At 43.6% G+C, this 27,258-nt stretch overlaps 1 protein-coding gene and 1 pseudogene across 5 annotated transcripts in view; one reads left to right on the plus strand and one right to left on the minus strand.

Moving 5' to 3' along the window:
* Positions 1-27,258, plus strand: part of RASGEF1C (RasGEF domain family member 1C) — a 107,716-nt gene that overhangs the window by 33,586 nt on the left and 46,872 nt on the right. Inside the window, exon 2 of one of the 5 annotated variants that reach the window (XM_035290731.3) lies at positions 26,883-26,947. The exons of the other annotated variants lie outside the window; for them this stretch is intronic. Within the exon in view, the coding sequence (XP_035146622.1) occupies positions 26,883-26,947 (65 nt within the window). The remainder of the gene's footprint in view (positions 1-26,882; positions 26,948-27,258) is intronic. 5 annotated transcript variants of the gene reach the window in all.
* Positions 6,840-9,472, minus strand: LOC100387318 (DNA segment on chromosome 4 (unique) 234 expressed sequence pseudogene; annotated as a pseudogene).

Below are 27,258 nucleotides of genomic sequence, written 5' to 3' on the forward strand. Positions count from 1 at the left end.
TCCCCTGCTGCATCCCAGGGGCTGTCATTCACTCACTCACTCATCATTCACCCAGCTGGCTTTTGCTGAACCTTGCTCTAGTGCTGGGGTGCAGCTGAGATCAGGAACAGGCAAGGTGGTACCCCCAGAGGAGCTCACACTCCCTGAGGAGACACATGGATTTGGATTTGGAGAAAAGCCACGAGGAAAATGAAACGGGGTCCAGGGTGGAGAGGGACTGAGCAGCGAGTGCTGTGTGGAGCGGTGGTCAGGGAAGGCCTCCAATGGAGGGTCAAACAGCTGCCCAGCAGAGGCCTGGGAGCAGGGAGCCCAGAAGGAGGACAGCAAGCATAGAGGGGCAGGAAGGCAACCTGTGCAGGAGGGCGAGGGGAGAACTGAGAGCCGGGGCCAGAGAGGTGGGCTTGGATCCCCATCAGGGGGGACACATGGGGCCAGGAGAAGGACCATGGTGGGTTGTGTGACATAGCCAATGATAGTGCAGACCAAGTTCCCATGCTGTGCTGGGCACACAGGAGCACAGCCTCTCCGTGCTCATGATCCTCGTTGTGTATAGGGGAAACTGAGGCTTATGGAGGCGCCCACCCTCCTGCTCCCACTGCTCATGTCCTCCCAGCCCCCTCTCCCAGCTGACCGGCCCTCAGCAGTCCCTCTCCTCCAGCCCTGTTGCTCGGAGGACCCTTCCTTCACCTCACTCACTTCCTCTAGTGGCTGCCTCCAAAATACATGGGCCCCTGCCCCAACTGCTGCATCTTTGAACACTTCCTCCAGGAGCAGACACTGGAGGAAGGGGCCAGGGGAGGTGTTCCAAACAGAGGGGACAGTGAAGGCCCTTACTCTAAGGCAGGAGTGTGGATGGCCTGTTCGGGAGGCAGCCAGCAGAGAGTTAGGTCTGTTGTAGTCTTGCTTACTTTTTTCCATAAAATCAGCTCATTTGTTAAATATATTTTGTAATGAAATATTATATGCCTACCTAAATAATCAGTATCACTTCCCATAAATAGAAAGTGATCATAAACATTAATGTAAAGAAAGCCAACATTCTTTATTTTTAAAATGAATGAAATTGCAACGTAAATATCAACAACAGCTTTCTGGTTCTGGGATGATCTGAGCATGCTCCACTCTCTCCCCCACCGAATGCAGCTTAAAACCAATGGAATGCATAGAGCAGCTATTTGAGGGCTTTGAAAACTGGAACTTGGAGTACTACACAGCTGGTAGTGAGTTTGCCATTTGTTCCCTGGTATCACCAAGCCTGCATGGAACCTGGATGAACATCAGCACTAACAGTGAACTCCAGGAGAAACCTGCTGCTTCTGGTTTGAGGCACAGGATGAGGGTGTTTTATTATTCACAGACAGAGCATGGAGAAAGTCTGTTTTTAAAAATCTTTGCTCTCTCATATCCCAGCCCACAAGTAATCCTATGGGAGCATTGCACAGGCCCTGCAGGAGCCCAAAATTCCAAAAGAGGAGAGGCCTTCCTCTCTGAGGGGAGGAGCTGTTGCCCCCAGGAAGATGAACTCCTGGCTTCTCTTTGACTCTCTGTCCCCCACCTCTTGGCCCTGGAATCAGGCATAGCCATGGGAAGTGCCGAGCCCTAGCTTTCTGGCTCAATGACTGAAACGGGGAACCCCAGGAAACTGGAAAATACCATAAAGATTGCTCAGGAAAGCAATCCCATAGAGTTGTTCACTAACTCCTGGGCTTATCCTTCAGCTCCAGGAGCATGGCTCTAACCCATCATGGGCTTTGACAAATATAATACAAAATAAACCACTGCCCAGGTCTCAGACTGGCCACTAGGTAGCCCACGAATTTAAATACCAACTCAGTGACTTTGAAAACAGATAGCATGGGGAGAAATGCCAGATGTGGGTGAAGGGGAGGAAGACAGCAAGTCACACTGCCACGTGTGTACCTATGCAACTATCTTGCATGTTCTGCACATGTACCCCAAAACCTAAAATGCAATAAAAAAAAAAAGAACTTACATTGAACCACAACCCACAGAAGCCTACACTTTTGGCCCAAGCCCTTCTGGGTCAATTATCTGCTAAAACAAAAATATGAATATTCTCCATAGAGATTTAAACAAGACCCAGAATTCCACAGCATAGTATTCAAAATGTGCAGACCATTCAAAATTATGTGACCTGTGAAGAAGTAGGAAACTTTCAACCTGCACAGGAAAAGATAATGAGCATAGATAACACTAAGAGGAAACAGACATTGGGATTATCGGACAGAGACTTTAAAGCAGCTATTACTAAAATGCTGGATCAAGTAAGGGCAAATGTTCTTGAAACACACAGAAAAGCTAGAAAGTCACAGATAAGAAAAAAGAGATACAAAGAAGAAGCTAATGGACATCTTGGAACCAAAAAAAACAATAATCAAAATTTTATTTTATTTTATTAATTTATTTATTTTTTGAGACAGGGTCTCACTTTGTCACCCAGCTGGAGTGCAGTGGCACAGTCTTGGCTCACTGAGCCTCCACCTCCCAAGTTCAAATGATTCTCCTGGCTCAGCCTCCCACAAAATTTTAAAACTCACTGGCTGGACTTAATAGCAGAATGGAGATGACAGAGGAAAGGATCAAGGATATTGAAGATATTGACACAGATATTATCCAATCTGAACAACAGAGAGAAAATGAAAGAAAAATTAAGAGCCTCAGCTTCCTGGGGGACAATAGCAAATCTCTAACATTTATGTCGCTAGCATCTCAGAAGGACAAGAGAAAGAGTGCAGTACAGAAAAAAGCATTTGAAAAAACAATAGCTGCAAACCGCCCAATTTAGTCAAAGACATTAACTCACATGTTCAAGAACCCCTAAGACAGGATGAATCTCAAGCAGAATAAAATGCGAAAACACTTCATGCCAAGATACATCATAATCAAACTACTGAAAATTAAGCCAAAGAAAAAATATTGTAAGCAGTCAGAGAAAAATGATATTTTACTTATAAGGGAAGAATATTTCAAATGACTGTGGACACTCTTCCAGAAACCATAGGACCCAGAAGTAAGTGGAACAAGAGTTCTAATTATCCTACATCTAATTAAAAATATTCTTTGGGGCCTGGTGCAGTGGCTCATGCCTGTAATCCCAACACTCTGGGAGGCTGGGGTGGGTGGATCACCTGAGGTCAGGAGTTCGAGACCAGCCTGGCCAACGTGAACCCCATCTCTCCTAAAAATACAAAAATGTGCTGGGCATGATGGTGGGTGCCTGTAATCCCAGTTACTCAGAAGACTGAGGCAGGAGAATCTCCGGAACCCAGGAGGAAGAAGTTGCAGTGAGCCAAGATCGTGCCATTGCACTCCAGCCTGGGTGATAGAGTGAAACTCAAAAAAACAAAAAAATTCTTTGGGAATGAAGGTGATATAAGACACACTCGGGTGAAGGGAAGCTAAGGGGTGTATTGCCAACAGAACAGCTCTGCAAGCATTGCTCACAAAAGTTCTTCCAGCAGAAGGGAAGTGACACTAGAAGGACACATACATCGGGAGTGAAGGAAGAGCAACAGAAACAGTAACTCTCTGTGTAAATATAATAGACTCTTCTGTCCCTCTTGAATTGTTTAAGTGTGATTGATGGTTGGAAATGAAAATAACAGTGTCAGATGACATTTTCAATGTAGGTAGACCTACAGTATAAACAAGGGAGCATAAAACTTCATAACTACAGGGTGGTGAGTTTCTATATTCCACTTGAAGTGATGGAATATTTATTCTAAATAAACCGTGAAATGTTAAACATATATATGTTGTAATCTCTAGTGTGACCATGGAAAAAGTACACAAAAATTGGAAAAATTAAAATGGAATACTAAAAATGTTTATATATTCAAAAGAAGGCATAAAAGGGAGCAAGATTTTTTTTTTAGACATAGTCTCACTCTTTCACCCAGGCTGGAGTGCAGTGGCACAATCTTGGCTCACTACAGCCTCCACTTCCTGGGTTCAAGTGATTCTCCTGCCTCAGCCTCCTGAGTAGCTGTGATTACAGGTACAAACCACAAGGCTTGGCTAATTTTTGTATTTTCAGTAGAGACGGGGTTTCACCATGTTGGCTGGGATGGTCTGACCTCAGGTGATCTGCCTGCCTCAGCCTCCCAAAGTGCTGGAATTACAGCTGTGAGCCATCACCCCTGGCCTAGAATTTAAAACAAAAACTTAAAAAGAAAATCATTGCTGTGAACCTAAACCTGCTCTAAAAAGTTTATTTAATAAAATAAAATAATAGCCTTCATTCAAACATATCAATAAATATAGTAATTACAAAGTCTTCAGACTACCTATCAAAGGACAGAAACTGCCAGGGTGGATTTTTATAAATGATCCAATTTTATGCTACCAAAAAGAAACTCATTTCAAATATAATGGCATAGATAGGTTCAAAGAAAAAGAATGGGGAAAGTATATGCCAGGAAAATAATAATCAAAAGAAACCCAGAGTGGCTATATTAATAACAGACAAAGTAGAATTTAAAGCAAAGAAAATTACCACTACATAATGATAAGAGTCATTTACAAAGAGAACATAACATTCCTAAATATGCATGCACCTAATAACAGAGCTTCAGAATACATGAAGCAAAACAGATAGAACTGAAAGGCACAAAATAGATGAATCCGCAAATATAGAGACTTCAACACTCATCTCTTAGTAGGAACAGAAATCAGCAAGGATATAGAAGAACTGAACAATATAATTAACCAACTGGAGTTAATTGACATCTGTAGAAACTTTACCCAATGACAGCAGAATATACATTCTTTTCAAATGCAAATGGGATATTCACCAAAACCATATCTTGGAACATAAAACACACCTTAACAACTATGAAAGATTGAACTCATATAAAATATGTTCTCTAACCAAAATGGAATTAGATTAGAAATCAAAGATAGAACAATAACAGAAATCTTAGAACAAACACTTATAAATTAAGCACGTATCAAAGTAATTCATAGGTAAGAATGGATTTCTCAGGGGAAATTCGAAAACATTTTTAACTGAATGAAAATACAATGTATTAAAATCTGTGGGATATACCTAAAACAATGCTTAAAGTGAGTAATTTATATCAAAACATCACATTGTACTCCATAAATAGATACAGTTATTTAATGTCAATGAAAAAAACTTTATTTTTAAGAAGAAACTTGTAGCATTCAATTTTTACATTAGAAAGGGAGATCTCAAATCAATCATTGAAATTTCACATTAAGAAACTAGAAAAAAGAAGATCAAAGTAGACCCAAAGCAAACATAAGAAGGAAATGATAAAAATAAGTGTAGAAATCAATGATGTTGAGGCGGGGCACGGTGGTTCAGGCCTGTAATCCCAGCACTTTGGGAGGCCAAGTCAGGGAGATCACCTGAGGTTGGGAGTTTGAGATCAGCCTGACCAACATGGAGAAACCATGTCTCTATTAAAAAATACAAAATTAGCCGAGCATGGTGGCGCATGCCTGTAATACCAGCTACTTGGGAGGCTGAGGCAGGAGAATCACTTGAACCCAGGCGGCAGAGGTTGTGGTGAGTTGAGATGGCACCATTGCACTCCAGGCTGGGCAACAAAAGCAAAACTCCATCTCAAAAAAAAGAAAAAAAAATCAATGACATTGAAAATAGAAAATGATAGAGGCATCAATGAAACCAAAAGCTGGTTCTTTAGAAAGATTAATAAAATTGACTAATCTCTAGTGAGACAGACAAAGAAAAAAAGACAGAAGACACAAAGGTCAAGAATGAAAGTAGGGATATCACTAGAGATCTGCATACATTAAAAGGGTAATAAAGCAACGATATGACAACTCTACACACATAAATTTGACAACTGGGATGAAAGGGGCCAATTCCTTGAAAGCAACTAACTTTCAAAACTCACTTTAGATGAAATAGATAACCTAAACAGTCCTATAACCATTAAAGACCTTGAATTTATAATTTCAAATCTTAGAAAAAGAAATCTCCAAGAAAAGATGGTTTAGTCGTAAATTCTACCAATTATTTAAAAAGAAATAACAATTCTGTCCGGGCTCAGTGGTTCATGCCTGTAATCCCAACACTTTGGGAGGCCGAGGCAGGTGGGTCATGAGGTCTTGAGTTCAACACTCAGCCTGGCCAACATGGTGAAACCCTGTCTTGAAAAAAAAAGAAAGGAAGAAATAACAATTCTATCCTGTCTCTTTCAGAAAATAGAAGAGACTTGGTTTTTTGAAATCAAAACCAAAACAAACAGGCCAATGTCTTTTATGAACAAAAATATTCAGCAAAATATAGCAAATAAAATTCAGCAGCATGTATAGATTATAGATATACGTATAGAGAGATATACCAGGACCAAGTGGGGTTTATCCTGGTAATGCAATACTGGTTTAGTATTTATAAATTAATCAATATAGTCTATCATACAATGTAAAGAAGAAAAGCATCATAGCAATTGATGCAGAAAAGGTATTGAACAATAGGTGAGAAAGGAAGTTTCAAGGGAAATTTAACATCCATTCATGATAAAAGCCCCCTGCAAACCGGGGACAGAAGGGAACTTCCCTAATCTGATAAAGGGCATTTCCATAAAATCTATCACTAATATTGTATTTAATGGTAAAAGACTGAATATTTTCTCCCTAAGATCAGGAACAAGTTGACTGTCCACTCTCACCCCTCCTATCAGTATCCTACTGGAAGTCCTAGCCAGTGCAATAGGCTTAAAAAAAAAAAAAAAAAAAAAAAAAGTGAGGGAGTGGTGGGAGGAAAGGAGGCATACAGATTGGAAAGCAAGAAATAAAACTGTTTCTGTTTACAGACAACATGATAATTTTCTTTTTTTTAATGTATTTTTGCTATTTAATTGTTTTACACACTTAGTTTATCTAACCGGCAATTTTGTAAACATATACTTTAGTGTCAAGATTCAAACTGGAACAATTTTCTTACAAAGGTCGTGAGTTGAAATTTGTAGCTTTGTTTCCACGGTGCCACACCAGCCCCCTACCCCCACAGCCTTTCCTGCCTGCTTCCCACATTAAGGGAGTTCTGTCTGTTTCACACAATAAAAATTAAAAGTAGCCCTAGCTTACCAGAAATTACACTTTCACTTTTCCCACCCAGATATTTATTTAAAAACTAACAGGGCATTGGTGCAAATGTATTCATAATAGAAGTGATTCTTCCCTATCAGCACATCACAGAGCAGACAGACTCCCCGCAGGGAGAGAGTTCTGCACCTCAGGGCCCGGGGCCATCTCTTCCCAGCCCCTCCATCTCGCATGCTCTGCCAGTCTACACACACTGGAGCGAACCTCAGCTGTCTCCACCCAGACTGGTGGTGCCCCTCCCTCCTTACCAAGATGCCAGAGTCAGAGGGGAGGGAGTAGTAAATCCACACGGAGCCTGCCACCATGCAAGGCTGTCCCACCCCAACTCAGGAATCAGCACAGGGAGGGAAGGGGGTCTTTTTCCTCATTCGCAATGCTACTCACTACAGGGCATCTTGGCAGCAGTCAGCACTGTTAACCGCTGATGGCAGATGGGAAGAAACGTGAAGTAGGCTTGCTCATAGCACAGCGAGAGATCACTCTAGATATGGCTATGGAGTAAGGTTTGCAGACAGTAGGGTGGTTTCAAAAAATCAGTTCCCCAAAATGCATTTATCTGAGGTCCAAACCCTTAGCATATCCAGTGTAAATTTATTTTTTGACAGCATCCAATAAATCCCAGTTAAGGAGCTAAATGAAGATCATAACATGAAAAGTGGTGTCAGTCAGAGCTCTTCAGGCAATGCTGAAATGCACTTGATTTTATGCCCGTAGGTGGTCGGCAGCAAGTTTTATTTGCAAAGCAGCATTAGCAAACAGAAGCAATTGCACCATAAATGTGTAACCTCTAATTATCAGTAATGATATTTAATGAAATGTCCCTCAAAGTCCCTTTGTTACTTGCAAGTGACACATTGTAAGGAACTTGCCCAGCCCGCTAAGCTGACTTCTCAGCCGCCTCAGTCTCCTGCTCCGACAGCCTCCCTTCCGACAGAACTGACATCCTGGGCGATACGGAGCGCGTGATGCTCTGCTTCGCCAGGTTATAGTGCTTTATGACTGTGTAAAATTTCTCCCGGACACTGGAGTCTTGCTCCGCGTAGTAGCTCTCCAAGCCTTCTGGGATGCACTGGGTGTTCTTGAGGACGAAGCCATCGGGGCAGGCGCGGTCATACTTGTACACCTTGTAGACGACCAGGAAGACGACACAGGTGAGGAAGGCCAGGGCGAAGAGGACCAGCACAGAGACCTTAAACCTCTCGGTGACACCCTCCGTGATGCTGACACTGAACTCAGCAATTTGGGGAGGACGTGCTTTCCCTTTCTTGCGGTCAGGTTTATACTCGGTCTTAGTTTTCACGACCACCTTATCCGGGGGCGGTAACTGCAGGTGGTTGACATCGAGGGGCGTCATCAGGGGCATGGTGTCGAAGCCATCCTCCAGCAGCGGCTGCTTGGTGCCCGTTTCCGCGAAATTGTTCCCCAACTTCACCATCTTTCCGGGAGCTCTGAGGCTGCAGCCCACGCCCGGCTCCGGCAGGTCTGCTCCGTGCTCCGAACTCCGCATCGCCTGCTCCTGCTCCAACATGATAGTTTTCTACTTAGAAAATCCCAAGGGGGAAGAAAACCTAGATTAATGCATATGTTTCTAAAGATCCCAGGATACAAGGTATTTCCCTTGCTATGAACAATTGGTAGCCAACATCTAAAATACAATTGTTTGCTGTAGCTACGCCCAGCCCCCTGAAGATACTTAGATATGAATCTGGCAATCTTTTTCAAAATGAAAGTTTTCAGCATACAGATCCTGCACACAGATTGCCAGATTCATACGAAATGAAAGAAATCAAAGGAGACCCAAGTAATCATAGAGACACACTGTGTTCATGGATTGGAAGACTCAAGGTAGTAAAGATATTAGTTCTCTTAATGCAGTTCTCATAAAAATTCCAGCAGGAATTTTTTGTGGAGATACAGTAATTCTAAAATGTATATGGAAAGACCAAGGAATTAGAATAGCTAAAAACACCAAAGCATGGCTAATAATAACCATAAATTTATTTATGACAATTCACACTTGTAAAAAGTTCCTTAATGCAGTGAGGGGAGCTTGTTTATCAAATGTGAAAGGGCTGTCTGGCTTTAAGTTGCTTGGGGTAATAGAGAGGGATCTAAGTCAGGAGGGTGGTTCCATTTTTAGCTTGAAGAATCTTGAGACTCCCACCTGGGTCTGCCCCACATGGCTGCCTGTAAAAGGCCACCTGGCTCCCGGCCTGTGGCCCCTCCAGTCACACACCGTGGGTCCTAGGCTGTGGGTCCTAGGGGTGACGTCAGAGCTGGGACCTGAGTGCCAATGCACTGCGTGCAAATGTCCTCTCTCTGGGACTCAGTTTCTCCACTGCCCAGCCCAGCTGGATTTTTACCCTGCTGCTTTGAGAACTCAGGGGTCAATGCCACACCCATGACCCAGGATGATAGGGGTTGAAAAGTGGCTAGAGACAAGCAGACAATGTCCTGATTTTCAGAGAGGGAAAGCAGGGCCTATAAATAGGAAGCCAGGAAGCTGGTGGCTTTGGACAGTGCTCACATCCCTCTACAGGCCAGTGCTAGACAACCCAGGACCTTCCTGTCCCAGGCTTGCTAGCTCAGTGGGGGAACATGAGGCCATCCTGAAGGTCAGAGGTCAGACAAGACCTCATATATGGTCATGTATCCTCTCACCGATTAATTTGTCTCAAACTCGTTTTTGGATATCCACCACATGCCTAGCACATCCCAGACCCTGGGGGCACTGCCATGGATATGAGAGACCCTGTCCCAAAGCTCCTAGTCTTGTGGGGAGGCAGAGAAGAGATAAACAGACAGGAGAAGCTCAGTTAGTGGCAGGGGCTGTGGGAAAGTAGCCTCAGCAATGTAATGTGGAGGGACCCCCCTGAAGGCAGGTCTGTGTGACCTGGCCTAAGACGGTCAGTGAGCTGAATGGGGGCGGGGACATCAGCCACATGTGGGAGGGAGAGGGCTCCCAGCAGAGATTCTTCTAATGCATAGCCACATTGGTGTACCAGGAGCCATGGGGCGGGGTTGGGGGTTGGAGGTGTAGTGGGCAGTGAGGCTTCACCTGCTTCCCCTGTTGCACTCAGCCTGGGGTCCTGCAGTGCCGCCCACACAGCCCCGGATCCCAGTCAGTGTAGACATCTGTCCTCCCCAGGCTGGTGTCCAGGGCCACAGAGCTTGGGTCAGGTCCTCCAGGCGCCTCCAGGCAATGGCCCCAGTCCCATCTGGTGAGCCGCATTCTGGGCAGTTCCCACCTGGCTGCTCTGGCTCCTCATGTCGCTGGAGCTGTCCCTTTTTTCTCGCTGTCTGCCACCGCTTCTTCCCCCAGGCTCTGGGCATAGGCTGGCCTGCGTGAGTGGGGCAGTGGGCCCCTGTGTTTGGTGATGGGCCTCTTCCCCACCTCTCTTTGCACCCACAAGCTGCCAGGGCTGTGCCAAATGCAGGCATGCACCCCTTCCTCAGTTTTCTGTCATGTGCTGCTGACACGGTTCCCTATATATCGCCGCATTGTGTTATAGTGTAAATACAGATGCTGTAAAGGTGCATGCAAAAATCAGCATTCAGAGGAAAGTGCATTCAAGCACTTGTAGGAAGCACAGGAAGCATGATTACACCAGGGATCTGCCTGGTTTTACCCGGGAATTCTCAAGCTGTGCATGACTTCTTGCTGATGTGAGACCCTTAGTGGAGTACATACTCTTCTGCTTGCTGTTTTCTCCACTATGCACCTATCTAGAGGTTAATTTTTTAGTTTTTAGCTTTAAACGTTTTCCTAACACTGATGACAGACATATTATGTGTGGCCTACTGAAATTAGGAGCCAGTTTTCCTTCCCAGAGGCAAAGCTGACAGTGTGATGGGAATGATGCTGGAAGGGCATTAGGATAGAAATATGGATGCATGCAGCCTTTCCCTGCCTCAGGGAGCCAGGTGGAATGACCCCAAGTGGTGGAGTGATTAATGGTTGGTGTATATCACCAATAGAGGGAATGCCCTCCGCAGCATGCAGCCCACCCCTTGTGCACCACCTGGAGAAAGGTCTGTAGGCTCACAGGGCAACATGCCCAGGCACCTGGAGCAGAAGGTGTCCAGTCTGGAGGCCCCAGAGGCCAGCTGCACAATGGAAGGAGAGTGGGTACCCTGACTTGGACCCTGGAGACCTCAGTGACCCGTGGCTACTCCTCAGGTCCAGAAAGAGCCAAATGGCTTCTTGTAGAAGGAGCCTGGGAGGGGCACTCTACTGAGTCACCAGGAACAGAGATTTGCAGGAAGCACCTCCAAGTTAAAAAAGAAGTGGCACCCAGAGAGACCTCTCCACTGGTGCCCCTTCCATGAGATAAATGAGGCCATAGGTGGGCAGCCACGAGCTGTGCAGGCAGGAGTATCACCTGGGGCAAATTTTTGGTATCAAGGTTCTACGAGCAGGGCTAACTTTGAGTGCAGCTAGACTCAGGATTCAAACAATGTGCTCAAAGCTTGGCTTCCTGCCTCCACTTGTTGGCTGGGCAGCCACAGCAGCTCACATTCATCTGCTCAATCTCCAGTCCCACTGGCAAGAGAGCATCAGAAGGGCTGGCTGCACACTTGGTCCCTCCTGAAACCTCACTGAAGTGCACCAATGGCACTTTTGTCAAAATAAACAAAGTGAAAGCAAGTGGGTAAGTAACCAATGATAGAGCAGACCTTAGAAAGCTGAATCCCCAGCCTGTGGATCGGCTGATCACCCCTGAAGGGGGTGCTCCCAACTTCAGGATCAGAGTTCCCCCAAGTGCCCTCCCCACTGCGAGCTTATCCACAGCCCCATCATCTCCCTTGAAGCATACAATCAGTCTCAGTCTCTATGTGGTGGCCAAGGAGTCCCAGACTTCTGAGTGAATGCTTCCAGCATGGCAGACAGCAACCAGGGCAAACAAGGAAAAAAGGCAAATTGGAGGAAACAAAGGCAATGCAGGAAGAAGAAAATTTCAAATAAAACTTGTTATGGCCAGGCGCGATGGCTCATGCCTGTAATCCTAGTACTTTGGGAGGCTGAGACGGGTAGATTGCCTGAGCTCAGGAGTTTGAGACCACCCTGGGCAACATGGTGAAACTGTCTCCCCTAAAATACAAAAAAATTAGCCAGGCATGGTTGTACACACCTATAGTTCCAGCTACTTAGGAGGCTGAGGCAGGAGAATCGGTTGAACCCAGGAGGCAGAGGTTGCAGTGAGCCAAGATTGCACCATTGCACTCCAGCCTGGGCAAAAGAGTGAGACTCTGTCTCCAAAAAATTTAAAAAAGAAAAACTTGTTACTAATATTCTCAGAGAGGTAAGGGAAGATATTACATCTCTGGAAAAAAAAAGTAACATTCAAAGGACAAAAAAAGACTTCATAGAAATTAATAACATGTCAGCAGAAATAAAAGAAGATTTGGAAGATAAAATTGAAAAGCTTTCAGAAAGTAGAACACTAAGATTTTGTAATGGAAACTAGGAAAGAAAAGATTTTTTAAATTGGAGGACAAGTCCAGGGGGTCCAACAATGAGTGCTAAGAATTCTAGACAGAGAAAATGAAGGACAGGAAAGCATCCATGAAATGATTTAAGAAAGTTTCCCAGCACTGAAGGGCATGAGCTCCTAGCCTGTGAGACTGGAAAGTGCTCCACACGAGGGACATAGAAAGGCCTGTGTCAAGGCAAATCCTTGTGAAATTTCAAGACTTGGGACTAGGGTGACAAACTGGCTTGGTTTACCTGGGACTAAGCAGTTTTTCTTGGGATGCAGGATTTTCAGTACTAAAACTAGAATAGTCCCAGGCAAACCAGCAAGATGGGTGACCCTACTGGAACAAGGAAAATTCTACAAAGTTCAGAGAGAAGCTAGAAAACAGTGCCTTCAAAATTGTGAAGACAAATGAGCACTGATCTAGAATTCTATGCCCTCCTGAACACACTAGCAAGTGTGATGGTAAAATGAGGCATGTGAGATCTTAGACATTTACTTCCTAAGCACCTCTTCTCAGAAAGCTACTAGAGGATGTCCTCCATTAAAATGAAAGATCAATCCAAGAAAGAAGATGTTAAATACAGGAGACAAGAGTCCAACACACAAAGGAGAAGGAATCTCTTGGAGGATGGTGAAAGGCAATCTCAGTCTAATAGCTGTGCACCACATGCAGAGGGCAACTGAGCCCCACTGCAGCAGCGTGAGCCAGGAAGTAGACGATCATCACCAAGACTCCCACTCCCTTCAAGCCATCTTTTTAAAGAGTAGGCTTTATTTTTTAGAGCAGTTTTAGATTCACAGCAAAACTGAGCAGAAAGTAGACATTTACTATATCTGCCTGCCACCACATAGAGAGGCCACCAGAATGGTACATTTGTTACAACTGATAAACCTGCATTGTTACATCATTATTACCCAGAGTCCACAGTTCACCTTAGGGGGTCATGATTGATGTTGTACATTCTATGACTTTTGAAAAATGTATAATGTCATATATCCACCATTACAGTATCACACAGAATAGTTTTACTGCTCTAGAAATCCTCCATGTTCCACCTATTCATTCCTACCTCCCCACTAACCCCAGAAACCACTGATCTTTTTACTGTCTCCATAAATGTTCATGTTCCAGAATGTCTTCTAGTTGGAATCATACAGTCTTTTTGGATTGGCTTCTTTTGCTTAATAATATGCATTTACATTTCCTTCATGTCTTTTCATTTCTTTTTAGCACTTGGATGGATGTGCCACAGTTTATTTACCCACTCACCTATAGAAGGATATCTTGATTGCTTCCAAGTTTGGGCAATTATGATAAAGCTGCTAGAAACATCTGTGTGTAGGTTATTGTGTGGACATAAATTTTCAATTCCTTTGGGTAAATACCAAGAAATGAGATTGCTAGATTATATGGTAAGAGAATGTTTAGTTTTGTAAGAAACTGCCAAGCTATCTTGCAAAGCACCTGTACCGTATTGCCTTCTCACCAGCAATGATGAGAATTCCTGCTCCCCATCCTCACCAGCATTTGGTGGTGACAGTGATCTGGATTTTGGCCCTTCTAGTAGGTGTGTAGTGGTATCTTGTTCTAATTTGCATTTCCCTGATGACATACTATATGGAGCACCTTTGGAAATGCTTATTTTCTGCCTGTATCTTCTGTGGTCAGGTGTCTGTTAAGGTCTTTGTCCCATTTATTAATCAGCTTGTTTGTTTTCTTATTATTAGGTTGTAAGATTTCTTTGTATGTTTTATTTTATTTACTTTTTTTGAGACAGGGTCTCATTCTTGTTTCCCAGGCTGGAGTGCAGTGGTATAATCTTGGCTTACTGCAGCCTCAACTTCCTAGGCTCAGGTAATCCTCCCATCTCAGCCTCCCAAGTACCTGGGGCTACAGGTGCACATCACCATGCCCAGCTAATTTTTTGTATTTTTTAGGAGAGATGGGGTCTCACCATGTTGCCCAGGCTGGTCTTGAACTGCTGGACTCAAGCAGTCCATCTGCTCAGCTGCCCAAAGTGCTGGGATTACAGGTGTAAGCCACCATCTCTGGCCCTTTGTATATTTTAGATAACCGTTATTTATCACAGAGGTCCAGCACCTTGTCCCCACCTTGGCCCTGCCAGGCACCCAACTATGCTGAGCCTCGTGTTTCCAAAGACTCCCCTGCAACCTTGCTCACTACTTCCCCTGGAGGGGCTTTGACAGCTCCCAGAGAGGCAGGAGTCAGACCACAGCCTGGAGACTGATCCGCTCACCTCCTGGATCGTCCATCCAGCAGGGGCAGTGCTGCCCTCTCCTTGCACCACCCTCCTTGCACCAGCAGCCTGTGCCTGCCCTCCGCTTTCAAACTAGGCAGGGTATTTGGGAATAAATACACAGGTGGAACTATAAAGAAAAGCAAGGGAACAATTAGCACAAAAGTCAGGATGGTCTTGTCTAGAGGTTAGGGGGATGAGGAGTGGAACTAATTGAGGAAGGTGCAGTAGGGATTTTAAGGTACTGGTAACGCTCTTTTTATTAGCCTAGGTCCTGGGAACCAATGTTCATGTTATAATAATCATAATCATAATTTTCTTAAAGCAAAACTCAGGCTTTGCTTTCATGAATAGGCTGGTCACTTGCTCAGCAGCGAGAGGAGGGACAGTGCCCTCTTGGCCAGAACTCAGGTTCCCAACCTGACTCAGGCTCCAGCCAGCAGGGAGAAGTTCCTGAAGGCAAGGCAGCATGTGGGTTGGGAGGCAAAACAAAATCCCTTCACTGTGGTTTGGGGAGGGATTGGGCCATGCCTCTCCTTCTAGAAGTATGTCCTCAGGACATAATTGAGAACACAGGCCAAGAGTAAGGGACAGGATGGAAGATGGAGTGGGAGAGAGGCTGACTTGCCCTCTTGGGAGAGCTCTATATTTAGTGACCAATCTGCCGTGGGTCTTGGTGCTGTCGCCTTGCATCTGACAGATTGCCTGCAAGCCCAGCCCCGAGTGCTCAGAAACAAGAGCTTCCTGAGGGAAACAATGGGATCTGTCAGCAGGAGTTGAAGGCCATATGGAGCCCAAGAATAATTCAGGCCAATCCTCTCCTTAAAGCCAATCCCGTTGCCCTTCTGAAGGCAAGGCCAGGTGCATTGTCAGCCTCCACAAGCAGATCTGGGCTCAGCCTGGGGAGGCCATATTTCCTCCACAGCATCCCTTCAGACATCAGGGAGCAGGGAGGAGCCCTTCGTGGGACCCAAAAGGGAATGAAATGTGCATGCAAGCTCTAGGCTCTTCCAGGGAGAGAGAAAAGGAGGAACTCAGAGGCTTTTGGAGCCTGGACATGATGTTACCACTGCTCGAGGCAGCCAGGCAGGAGCTGGTATGGTCCAGCTCAGGGTCGGGGGCTTTCCTCCACTGAGGTTTCTGTGCAAGGTCAGTGAGGGGCTGGGCTGTGGTCCGAGGCCTCTCCTTCAGTTTAGTCCATCAGGGGCTGCCCAGAAGCTCCCTGCCTCCTGGAGGCCAGAGCACACTGGGGCTCACGTTGTCAGTATTCAGGTTGTCCCTCAGCTCCTAGTGCCAGCATCTGGCTTACCTGCTGAAACTTCAGGCCAAGTCTATCTTCTACTCAGGCTCTACCAATGCCCCCTCAAAGGACCAGGGCCAGGAGCTGAGCCTGGAGTCAAGAGCCCAGCAGTCCAGCCCAGTCCACCAGTCAGCAGCTGGTTACCTTGTCCACCCCACTTTACCCTTGAGTGTCTGAGTTTATTCCTCTGTTAGGAATAAACAGTCTTTCCCCTGTGGAAAGACTCCCCATAGGGCAGTCGTTCCTCTATGGTCATTTTAAGGATTAAGTGACACTGACATATGAGAACAAAAGACACTGAAGAACGATATAGTCTATTTCTTCTTTGAACTTAAGTCCCTGGAGTTCAGAACCTGTCCAGGTAAGGTGGAGCAGGTGCTTCACCCAGGATCCTTGGAAACAGTGCTGAGTTTGGCTCCCTATCCCTTAAGGGGACAGGGACTGTCCCTGTTTCTGAAGAAGCGGCAGAGGTAGTACCAAGCAAAGAGGCCCATTTGGCCCTTTCAACAGTGCCCACAGCCAGCTGAGGCTCCAAACACCTGCCCAGGGGGCAGACCTTTCCTGGGCCCTATAAGAAAACTTAAAATTCAGGCCTCTTCTCAGAGCTTCTGGGAGCCCTGCACAGAGAGAAGCAAAACTGAACAGAGACTGAATCATGGGCTCTGAGAAGGCCCTGGACTGGTTAGTTCTTTCCCATGGCAGGAGAAGAATTAGCTATAAACATTCAGGGGCTTCCAGGACACATGGTGACCAGGGGCTATGTGGCCCCATCTCCTCCCAACAAACCAACTTTTGGGTTTGGAGGAGGGGGACTGAGAACATCATCCTAGAAGGGCTTTCAGCTCTGTTTCCAGAGCACTCCTCACCCTGATTGAGAGATAGAGCAATATAAGATACTTATTCTTACCAGTATTGTTTCTGCTAGCAAGTTCTGTCCAATGCATTATGACAAGAAAAGGGAGAAAAGTTTAACCACAGAAGGGAGACAATGAAATTACCATTAATTGTAGACAAGATTGACTTCTGCAAACCCCAAGGCTATGAGAACTAATAAGATGCTATAAAAAGCCAGATACAAAACACAATAGCAATAGCCTTGTTAAATAAATAGTTAAAGATGTAATGAAGAGGAATCAGGGAAGATGGTGGAGTAGGAAGCATCAGGATTCCATCTCTCATGTAGATGACAAATGAACTCGCAGAATCTGTCTGATATAACTATTTTGAAATTCTGGAGTCTATTTGAAAGCTTGCACCTCTGGAGGAGGACTTGGATAGTAAATCATGGTTAATTCTGGTCAATTTCAGCTCTTAACATGGTAGCAGCTACCTATCCTCCACCCCCAAATCCCATGGCAGGCTGTGTGTGTGTTCCTGAAGCAGCTTACACACAGCCTGTGGGAGCCAGGGTGGGCAATAAAGACCTTGCACTCCAAATATCAGTATCAGGGATCTGTGTTCCGCTTCCTCTGATCATGGATGTGCTGACACAGAGGTGGGTCACCAGTGCTATAATCTCCACTTGATGAATAGGCTTCCGGGAGATTTAAAGAACCAGAATCTTTAAATTCCCCACTACCTCCCCTTTAATTGTTCCCTTTTTCCCCATTTGGGAGCCAGGCATTTAAGGACTAGAACATTCAAAAGCAACAACATATATGGGGAATTTTATGAAGGTACTGCAATTACCCTGGGAAAGGTGCAGCCTCAGAAAAGACCCAAGAAGACTTTACATTTACACTTCATGCTGATCCCAGTACAGAGGCAGCCTATGAAAAAAAAAAAAAAAAAACAAAAGCAAACCCTGGGGAAAGAGGAGAATCTGATTTCAAGAGTTGCCGCATTATAAGGGTCAAATGTCCAGTTTTCTACAAAAGAAATACCAAAAGGCATGTAAAGAAACAGGAAAATATGGTTCATTTGAAGAAAAAAATAAGTAAATCAACAAAAACTATCCCTGAGAAAGACTACATGACAGACTTATTAGACCAACGACTTTAAAACAACTGTCCTAAAGATGTTCAAAGAAGTAAAGAAGTAGCAGTCAAGAAAAAGGTGTATGAACAAAACTATCAATAAAACATATAGAAAAACATAAAAAGGAACCAAAATGAAATTTTGGAGATATAAAGTACAATTACTGAAATGAAAAATTCACTAGAGATATTCAAAGGCAGATTTGAGCAGACTAAAGAAAGAATCAGCAAACTTGAAGATAGGGCAATTGAAATTATTGAATCTGAGGAACAGGGGGAAAAAAAGATTGAAAAAACTGAACAGAACCTACAGGACCTCTGCAATACCATAAAGCAGACCAACATACACTTTGTGAGAGTCCCAGAAAAAGGAGAAGGGAGAAAAAGGTATAGAGAGATTATCTGAATAATTAATGGCTGAAAACTTTCCAAATTTGAAGAAAAACATGAATATAAACATCCAGGAAACTCAGTGAACCAAGTAGGATAAACTCAAAGAGACCCACAGTGAGACACATTATAATCAAACTGGAAAATACAAAGACAAATAGAGAATGTTGAGAGCAGCAAGAAAAAAAGTGAGTTATCATATAACTGATTTGTAACTCTACTTTTTAAAAACATTATTTAAGAGACAAATACATTAAGAAAGTAATCATTAGTCTATGCTTTTGAACATTATAAAAATATAATTTCATGACATCAATAGCTAACAGGGTGGGGGCAGAACTGTATAGGAGCAGTCTTTTTTAATGCTATTGAAGTTGAAGCTAAATTCAAATTAGAGTGTTATAACTTTAGGATGTTAAATGTAATCCCCATGGTAACCACAAAAAAAGTAGCTCTAGGATATACACAAAAGGAAATGAGAAAGGAATTAAGGTTTCACTACAAAAAAAAAGCACATAGTACTTTAGGAAATAAGGAACAAAAAGATACAAGGCAATTAAAAAGAAAAAAGCAAAATGGCAAGAGAGAGTCCTGTCTTAACAGTTATTATTTAAGAAGAAAATGGATTAAACTGTCTAGTCAAAAGACAAAGATTGGCAGAATGGATTTTTTTAAAAAGATTCAACTATATATTCAACTACAAAAGACTCATTTTAGATCTAAAGCCATAAATAGGTTAAACATGAAGGGACTGAAAAAGGTATTCCATATAAACAGTAACCAAAAGAGTGAAAACAGCCACACTAATGACAGAAAAAAATACTTTAAATTTTAAAAGATTACCAGAGACAAGGAAGGGTATCACATATCAATGAAAATGTAATACAGCAAGAAGATTTAACAATTATAAACATTTATGCACCCAATAGCAGACCATTAAAATATATGAAGCAAAAATGGGCAGAATTGAAAGGAGAAATGGACTGCTACCTCACTCTTCAGTCTAAGGCTTTCCCAACTGAGCTATACTCAGCAGCTGCTACCTCACTCTCAATTATGTATAGAATGACCAGACAGAAGATAAGTAAGGAAATAAAGGACTTAAACAACACAATAAACCAACTAGGTCCAACAGACATATACAGAACTCTACTCAACAACAACATACACAATCTTCTGAAGTGCACGTGGGATATTCTCCAGGTTAAACCATATATTAAGTATCAGTAAATTTTTTTTTTTTTTTTTTGAGACGGAGTTTCGCTCTTGTTACCCAGGCTGGAGTGCAATGGCGCGATCTCGGCTCACCACAACCTCTGCCTCCTGGGTTCAGGCAATTCTCCTGCCTCGGCCTCCTGAGTAGCTGGGATTACAGGCACGCGCCACGATGCCCAGCTAATGTTTTGTATTTTTGGTAGAGATGGGGTTTCACCACGTTGACCAGGATGGTCTCGATCTCTTGACCTCGTGATCCACCTGCCTCGGCCTCCCAAAGTGCTGGGATTACAGGCTTGAGCCACCGCGCCCAGCCGTCTCAGTAAATTTTAAAAGCAAGATATCATACAAAGTATCCTCTCTAACTATGACAGGATGAAATTAGAAATGAATAATAGAAGGAAATTGGAAAATTCACAAATTTATGGAAAGTAAACATCACAGTCTTAACAACCTATGCATTGAAGAACAAATCCCAAGGAAAATTAGATAATACTTAGAGATTAATGAAAATGAAAACATAACATACTAACACATGGGATACAGCAAAAGCAGTCCTTAATGGAAAATTTATAGCTGTAAACACATTAAAAAAGAAGAAAGATCTCAAAATAATAACCGGATTGTACAATGTAAAGACCTAGAAAAAGAGGAGCAAATTAAACCCAAAGCTAGCATAAGGAAGGAAATTATAAAGATTAGAGCAGAGATAAATAAAATGGTGAATAGAAAAACAATAGAAAAAAATTTAAAAGTGTAAAGTTGGTTATTCAAAAAGATTAACAAAACTGACAAAACTGTAGCTAGACTGACGGATAAAAAAGACTGATAACTCGAGTTGTTAAAATCCAAAATGAGAGTGGGGATACTATTGTCAATTCTACAGAAATTAAAAGGATTATAAGAGTACAATGAAAAATTCTGTCCACAAATTGGAAATCTGAACAAATTGGAATTTCTAGATGAAGTTTCTAGAAACTGAAATCATTAAAAAAATAGAAACTCTAAATCGATCTATAACTGATAATGAGGTTTAGTAATTAGTAATCGAAAGCCTTCCAACCACAAAAAAGTCCTGGACCTGGTGGTTTCACTGGTGAATTCTACCAAACATTTAAAAAAGAACTATCATCAATACTTCTTAAACTTTTCGTAAAAAGTAAAGAGACAGAAACACTTCCTAACTCATTTTATGAGATCAGCATTACCTTGAAACCAAAGCTGGACAGAAGCACTACAAGAAAAGTAAACTACAGTAAACGTCCCTTATGATGCAAAAATCCTCAACGAAATATTAACAAACCAAGTTTGGCAGCATATTAAAAAAATTATACACCATGAACAAGGGGGGTTTATTCCTGGAATGCAAGAATAGTTCAACATATGAAAATCAATCTATGTAATACAATAGATTAACCGAATGAAGAAAAAAAACACATGATCATTTCAATTGATGCAGAAAAATCATTAAACAAAATTCAATGCCTGTTATATGTAAATTTTCAGTGCTGCAAAGTAAGGTCAGCACTGGGACAAAGGATCTCTCAGCAAGGCAGTCTTTACTTCCTGCAAAAGGGGTACCCTTGCCAGCAGTCTTGCCATGAGAGTACAACAAACAAAGGAAAAGTAGACATATTTATCCTTTACATATTTGGGGTCATCCTTACAGCTGTGTCTGATCTCCATTAGTTGGAGACAGACCTCATGATCTAAAACTGAACCTGATTAGCTAATAAGTTAAAACTTTCTTGAATAGGTAAAGGCAATGGAGAACAAAAGGAAAAGAGGAATTCCAAATAAGGAAGGGACAGGAAGTTGCTTGTGAAAGGACTTAGAAAAGTAATAGCACAAATATCTCGATTAAAGTACAAGGACATGGAATGTACTATGTGCCTGTGAGTATGTCTAGCACAAATATCTTAGTTAAAGTACAAGGACATAGAATGTACTACGTGCCTGTGAGCATGTCTAACAGCTACATAGGATAGGGTTTAAAAAATGTTATTAGCGAAAAGTAAGAAGGCTTTGAAGAACACATAGATAATCAGGCACAGCAGCTCATACCTGTAATTCCAGCACTTTGGGAAGCTGAGGCAGGTGGATCACCTGAGATTAGGAGTTTGAAACCAGCCTGGACAACACAGTGAAACCCCATCTCTACTAAAATTACAAAAATTAGCCAGGTGTGATGGCATGTTCCTGTAGTCCCAGCAACTCAGGAGGCTGAGCCAAGAGAATAGCTTGAACGTGGGAGGCAGAGGTTGCAGTGAGCCAATATTGAGCCAATACTGCTGCCTCTAGCGTAGGCAGCAGAGCAAGACTCCATCTCAATAAAAGAAAAGAAAAACACACAGCTAACATTATATTCAATGGTGAAAGACTGAAAGCTTTTCCTCTAAAATTAGAAATAAGGTAAGGATGCCCACTCTTACCACTTCTATTCAATATAGCACTAGAAATTCTAGCCAGAGCAGTTAGGAAAGGAAAATAAATAAAAGACATCCAAACTGGAAAAGAATAAAATTAGCTCTGATTGCAGATGACATAATGTTATATGTAGAAAACTATAAAGAGCTCACAAAAAACTGTTAAACTAGTTAAGAAATGCTGCAAAATTGCAGGATACAAAATCAACACTAAAAAAAAAAATCAGTTGTGTTTCCATATGCTAACAATGAACAATCCAAAAAGGAATGTAAGAAAATAATTCCATTTATAAGAATATTCAAAAGAATAAATTCAGGAATTCATACTTAGGAACAAACTTAACCAAAGAGATGAAAGACTTAAACACTGAAAACTACAAAATGTTGCTGAAATAAATTGGAGAAGAGACAAGCAAATTGAAAGATGTCCTATATTCATGGATTGGGAGATTTAATATGGTTGAGATGTCAGTACTACCCAAAGCTGTCTGCAGATTTAATGCAATCCCAATCAAAATTTTAATGGTATTTTTGTTGCAAAACAGAAAAATCTGTCCTAGAATTCATATGGAATTTCAAATTATCCCAAATAGCCAAAACAATTTTGAAACAGAACAGATGGAGGAGTCAAACTTCCTGATTTTAAATTTTACTGTGAAGCTACAGTAATCAAAACTGTATGGTCCTGGCATAAAGACAGACAGTCACATGGGTCAGTGGAATAGAATAGAGTCCAGAAATAAACCTTCACATATTTTGTCCATGATTTTTGACAAAGATGACAAGATCATTGAATGGGGACAATCTTTTCAACAGTAATCCTGAGAAAACTGCATATTTCATGTAAAATAAAAAACTTGGATCCTTTCCTAAAACATAAAAATTAACTCTAAATGAATCAAAGATCTAAATGTAAGAAGTAAAACTGGGTTGGTCGCGGTGGGTCACACCTGTAATCCCAACACTTTGGAAGGTGAAATGGGTGGATTACTTGAGCTCAGGAGTTGGAGACCAGCCTACGCAGCAGAATGAAACCTCATCTCTACTAAAAATACAAAAATAAGCTGGGCCTGTTGGCATGCACCTGTAGTCCCAGCTATTCAGTAGGCTGAGCCAGGAGAATCAGTTGAACCTGGGAGGCAGAGGCTGCAGTGAGTCGAGATTGCACTGGTGCACTCCAACCTCCATCCAAAAAAAAAAAAAAAACCACACAAAGAAATAAAACTATGAAACTCTTAAAAAAGAACACTGGGATTGGGGGAAAGCTTCATAATATTGGATTGGGCAGTGACTTTTTGGATATGACACCAAAGACACAGGCAACAAAACACAAAAAGACAAATTGGACTTCATCAAAATGAAAAATGTTTGTGCCTCAAAGGACACTATCAACAAACCTACTGAATGGGAGAAAATATTTACAAATCACATAGCTAATGAGGGATTGATATCCAGAATATCTAATGAACTCCTAAAACTCAAAAACAAATCCCAAACAAGTCAATTCAAAAATGGGTAAAAGAGGACTCTCAGGGCTAGCCACCTTGGGCCCCTGCAGAGGTCCCAGCAGCAGCCATGCTCAAAGTATGAGCCCCAGTTCTGCGGGGCTTCTCCTCTGATCTTCTGGGTCTTGGAACGCCACGGCTTCTCTTTTGTTCCTTAAATCTCAGAGGTGGGGTAATTACATCCTGTTGTGGAACCAATTATATTAATAAAATTTTCTTTGCTTGAAAAAAGTGGGGGAAAGTCTTGAACAGGCATTTTTCTTAAAAATATATACAAATGGCAAATGAAAAGATGCTCAAGATCACTGATATTTAGGGAAATGCAAATCCAAACCACAATGAGATACCACTTCCCACCCATTAGGATGGCCATTATCAGAATAACAGAAAACAACAAGCATTGGCAAGGATGTGGAGAAACTGGAACCCTTTACATTGCTGGTGATAATTTAAAATGGTGCAGCAGGTCGGGCACGGTGGCTCATGCCTGTAATCCCAGCACTTTGGGAGGCTGAGGCGGGCAGATCACCTGAGGTCCTGAGTTCAAGACTAGTGTGGCCAACATGGTGAAACCCCATCTCTAGGAAAAATCAAAAATTAGCCAGGTGTGGTGGTGGCACATGCCTGTAATCCCAGCTACTCAAGAGGCTAATGCAAGAGAATCGCTTGAACCTGGGAGGCAGAGGTTGCAGTGAGCCAAGATGGTGCCACTGCACTCCAGCCTGGGTGACAGAGTGAGACCCTGTCTCAAAACAATCAATCAATCAATCAATTGATGCAGCTGCTGTGGAAAACAGTATGGTACAGGGGGAAACAACCCACTGCCCACTGACAGAGGAATGGATAAACAAAATGTAGTATGCACATGCAATGGAATAGTATTCAGCCTTAAAAAGGAAGGAAATTCTGCCACATGATACAACAAAGATGCACCTTGACAAAGACTAATGAAATATACCCGTCACTAAGGACAAGTATTTTATTATTCCACTTATATAAAGTACTCAGAATAGTAAAACTACGTAGAATGCAGAACTGTGGTTACCAGGGGCTGGGGAAGGAGAGATTGGGGAGAGTGTTTAATGGGTACAGGGTTTCAATTGAGATGATGAAAAACTTCTGTGGATGGATGGTGGCGATGGCTGTGCAATAGTGTAAATATACTTAATGCACTGAACTTTACACAGTACATTTATATTAAGTATATATTTTTTAACTTTCTTTTTTTTTAATGTAGAGACAGTGTCTTGCTCTGTCACCCAGGCTAGAGTGCAGTGGTGAAGTCATAGCTCACTGCAACCTTGAATTCCTGGGCTCAAGCAATCCTCCCACCTCAGCCTCCCAAGCGGCTGAGACTACAGGTGTGCGACACCATGCCAAGCTACTTTTTTTTCTTTTTCTGGAGATGAGGGTCTCACTGTGTTGTCCAGGCTGGTCTCAAACTCTTGGTCTCAAGAAATCTTCCAGCCTCAGCCTCCATAAGTGCTGGAATTACATGTATGAACCATGGCACACAGCCTGTTAAGTATATTTTAGCACAATTTTTTCTTTTGTTTTTTGAGACGGAGTCTTGCTCAGTCACCCAGGCTGGAGTGCAATGGTGCCATATCAGCTCACTGAAATCTCCACCTCCCAGGCTCCAGCAATTCTCCTGCCTCAGCCTCCTGGGTAGCTGGGATTACAGACACCAATCACCGTGCCTGGCCCCACAATTGTTTTAAAGATATAATGGGGGCGGGGTGAGCAAACGATAGGACAAGAATGTGTAAATGTGTAAAATTCGGCTCCATGTCAAAGTAAGGGGAGAAACAGCTCTGATTTGGGGTGGTGAGCCTACCACAGCCTTCGAGGCTAAAGCCCTGAGATCATTTCCAGCAGCTGTCGGGACATGGTTTCAGCTGCAGAGCTGGGTGGGCAAGTAGAGGGCTGCCCCAGCTGCAGCCAGCGCTGAAGCCATGGGGAACCGTGGCAGTGCAGTTGGCAAGTCTTTCTGGCACAGAGCCTTGGTTAGCAGCAGTTGCCACCTGTGTTGTGGTCTGGCCCGAGCAGGTGGCGAGGTCCCCCTAGGGAGTGCTGGCACTAGGGGCCCTTTCTCCATGGCAGGCACTGTGCAAGGTGCTTTGTGCACCAGTCTCAACCGCTCCTCTCCATAACCTGAAGGGGGAGCTGCTCCCTCTTTTCAGCACATGAAACTGGTTGTCAGCGCTCACAGGTGTCTTCTGAGACACACGTGTGGTACAGGGGCCTCCAGGAGGCTTCTTTTTTTTTTTTTTTTTATTTTCTTTTTTAAGGATGGGGTTTCACCATGATGGCCAGGCTGGTCTTGAACTCCTGACCTCAGGTGATCCACCCACCTCCACCTCCTAAAGTGCTAGGATTACAGGCATGAGCCACAGCACCTGGTTTAGGAGGCTTCTTTACCTCTGTCCCTTCTGTTGCACCTGGCCCAGGGAAAACATCTCTCCAGCCCCCAAGACGCACCCCTACAAGCCACCTGCTCTTCTTCTGTAAAGTTGGCAGATTTCCATTTTGCAGATTTTTAATGCCAGCCACCTATGCCGGGGATGTGGGGACCCCAGCAGGACTAGGGTTTGTAAACTGACCACTGCAGCACTACAGATGTCACTTCTAACTGTGCTTTAACTCACTGTGTGGCCCCAAGAATGGCTTTTTTTAGAAATAGAATTAATTGCCACCCTTACAATTATAATATGAAACTTAAGTCAGGAATCCTGGATGGCTTTTACACTGGGGAGGTCTGAGCACGTCAGCTCCCAAAGCACGGCAGAGCCTGTGGTTTTTCATTGGCACAGCTGAGCCACCTTCTGTCAGCCCCACACTGAGGAGGAACAGCAGGGCCCTTGGGCATGTTTTTACCTGGCTGGGGGCAGGTGACCATTACCTCTTCCAGTGCCCACTGGAATAGTAGGGGAATGCACATCTATCTCCAGGTCTGGCCTTCCTTATAAACATACCATGTGACACCCCTGTCTCTACACACATTTACCTTGTCTCCCATACAGGGTTAAGCTTGGGCCATGCTGTCCCAGAAACCTTGCCAGTGCCAGAGGCCTAGAGCAGGGGGGGCCCTGAGCCTGCCAGCAAGTCCTCCAGAAGGAAGGATGCCCAGCTGGGCATTGGCAGGCATCAAGTGCCCCCCTGCAGGGTGAGCTGATGGGGTCCTGCCCCCTGTGTCTGCCTGTCTCTCTGCAGACCTGACCCCACACGGTCCTCACCTGCTGCCTCTGGAACTGCTGCAGGAACCCCACGATCTCCAGGTGACAAATACAAGGAGAGATGCCTGAGGGGGTGGGGCCGGGCAGCGGGACAGGAGCCATGGAGAGGGAAACCAAGGCAGAAGCTCATGCCCTAGCCACGTGGGGCTGTGTGCCAGAGCCAGGCATTTCCTCTCAGTGTCCTGCCAGTGCCCTTGGCACAGGGCAGGCACACACCTCCGACCTCACCATTCCAGGCCTGGAATCAGTTCAGGTGTTCCCAGGGCCTTCATTTGATAAGTGAACTTAGCTTGCATGAATGACACTAAAACAACAGGGTGTAGGGAGGACACAGCAGTGATGCATATTTTCAG

The sequence above is a fragment of the Callithrix jacchus genome, chromosome 2 (genome assembly GCF_049354715.1).
Source record: "Callithrix jacchus isolate 240 chromosome 2, calJac240_pri, whole genome shotgun sequence".
Taxonomy (NCBI): domain Eukaryota; kingdom Metazoa; phylum Chordata; class Mammalia; order Primates; family Cebidae; genus Callithrix; species Callithrix jacchus.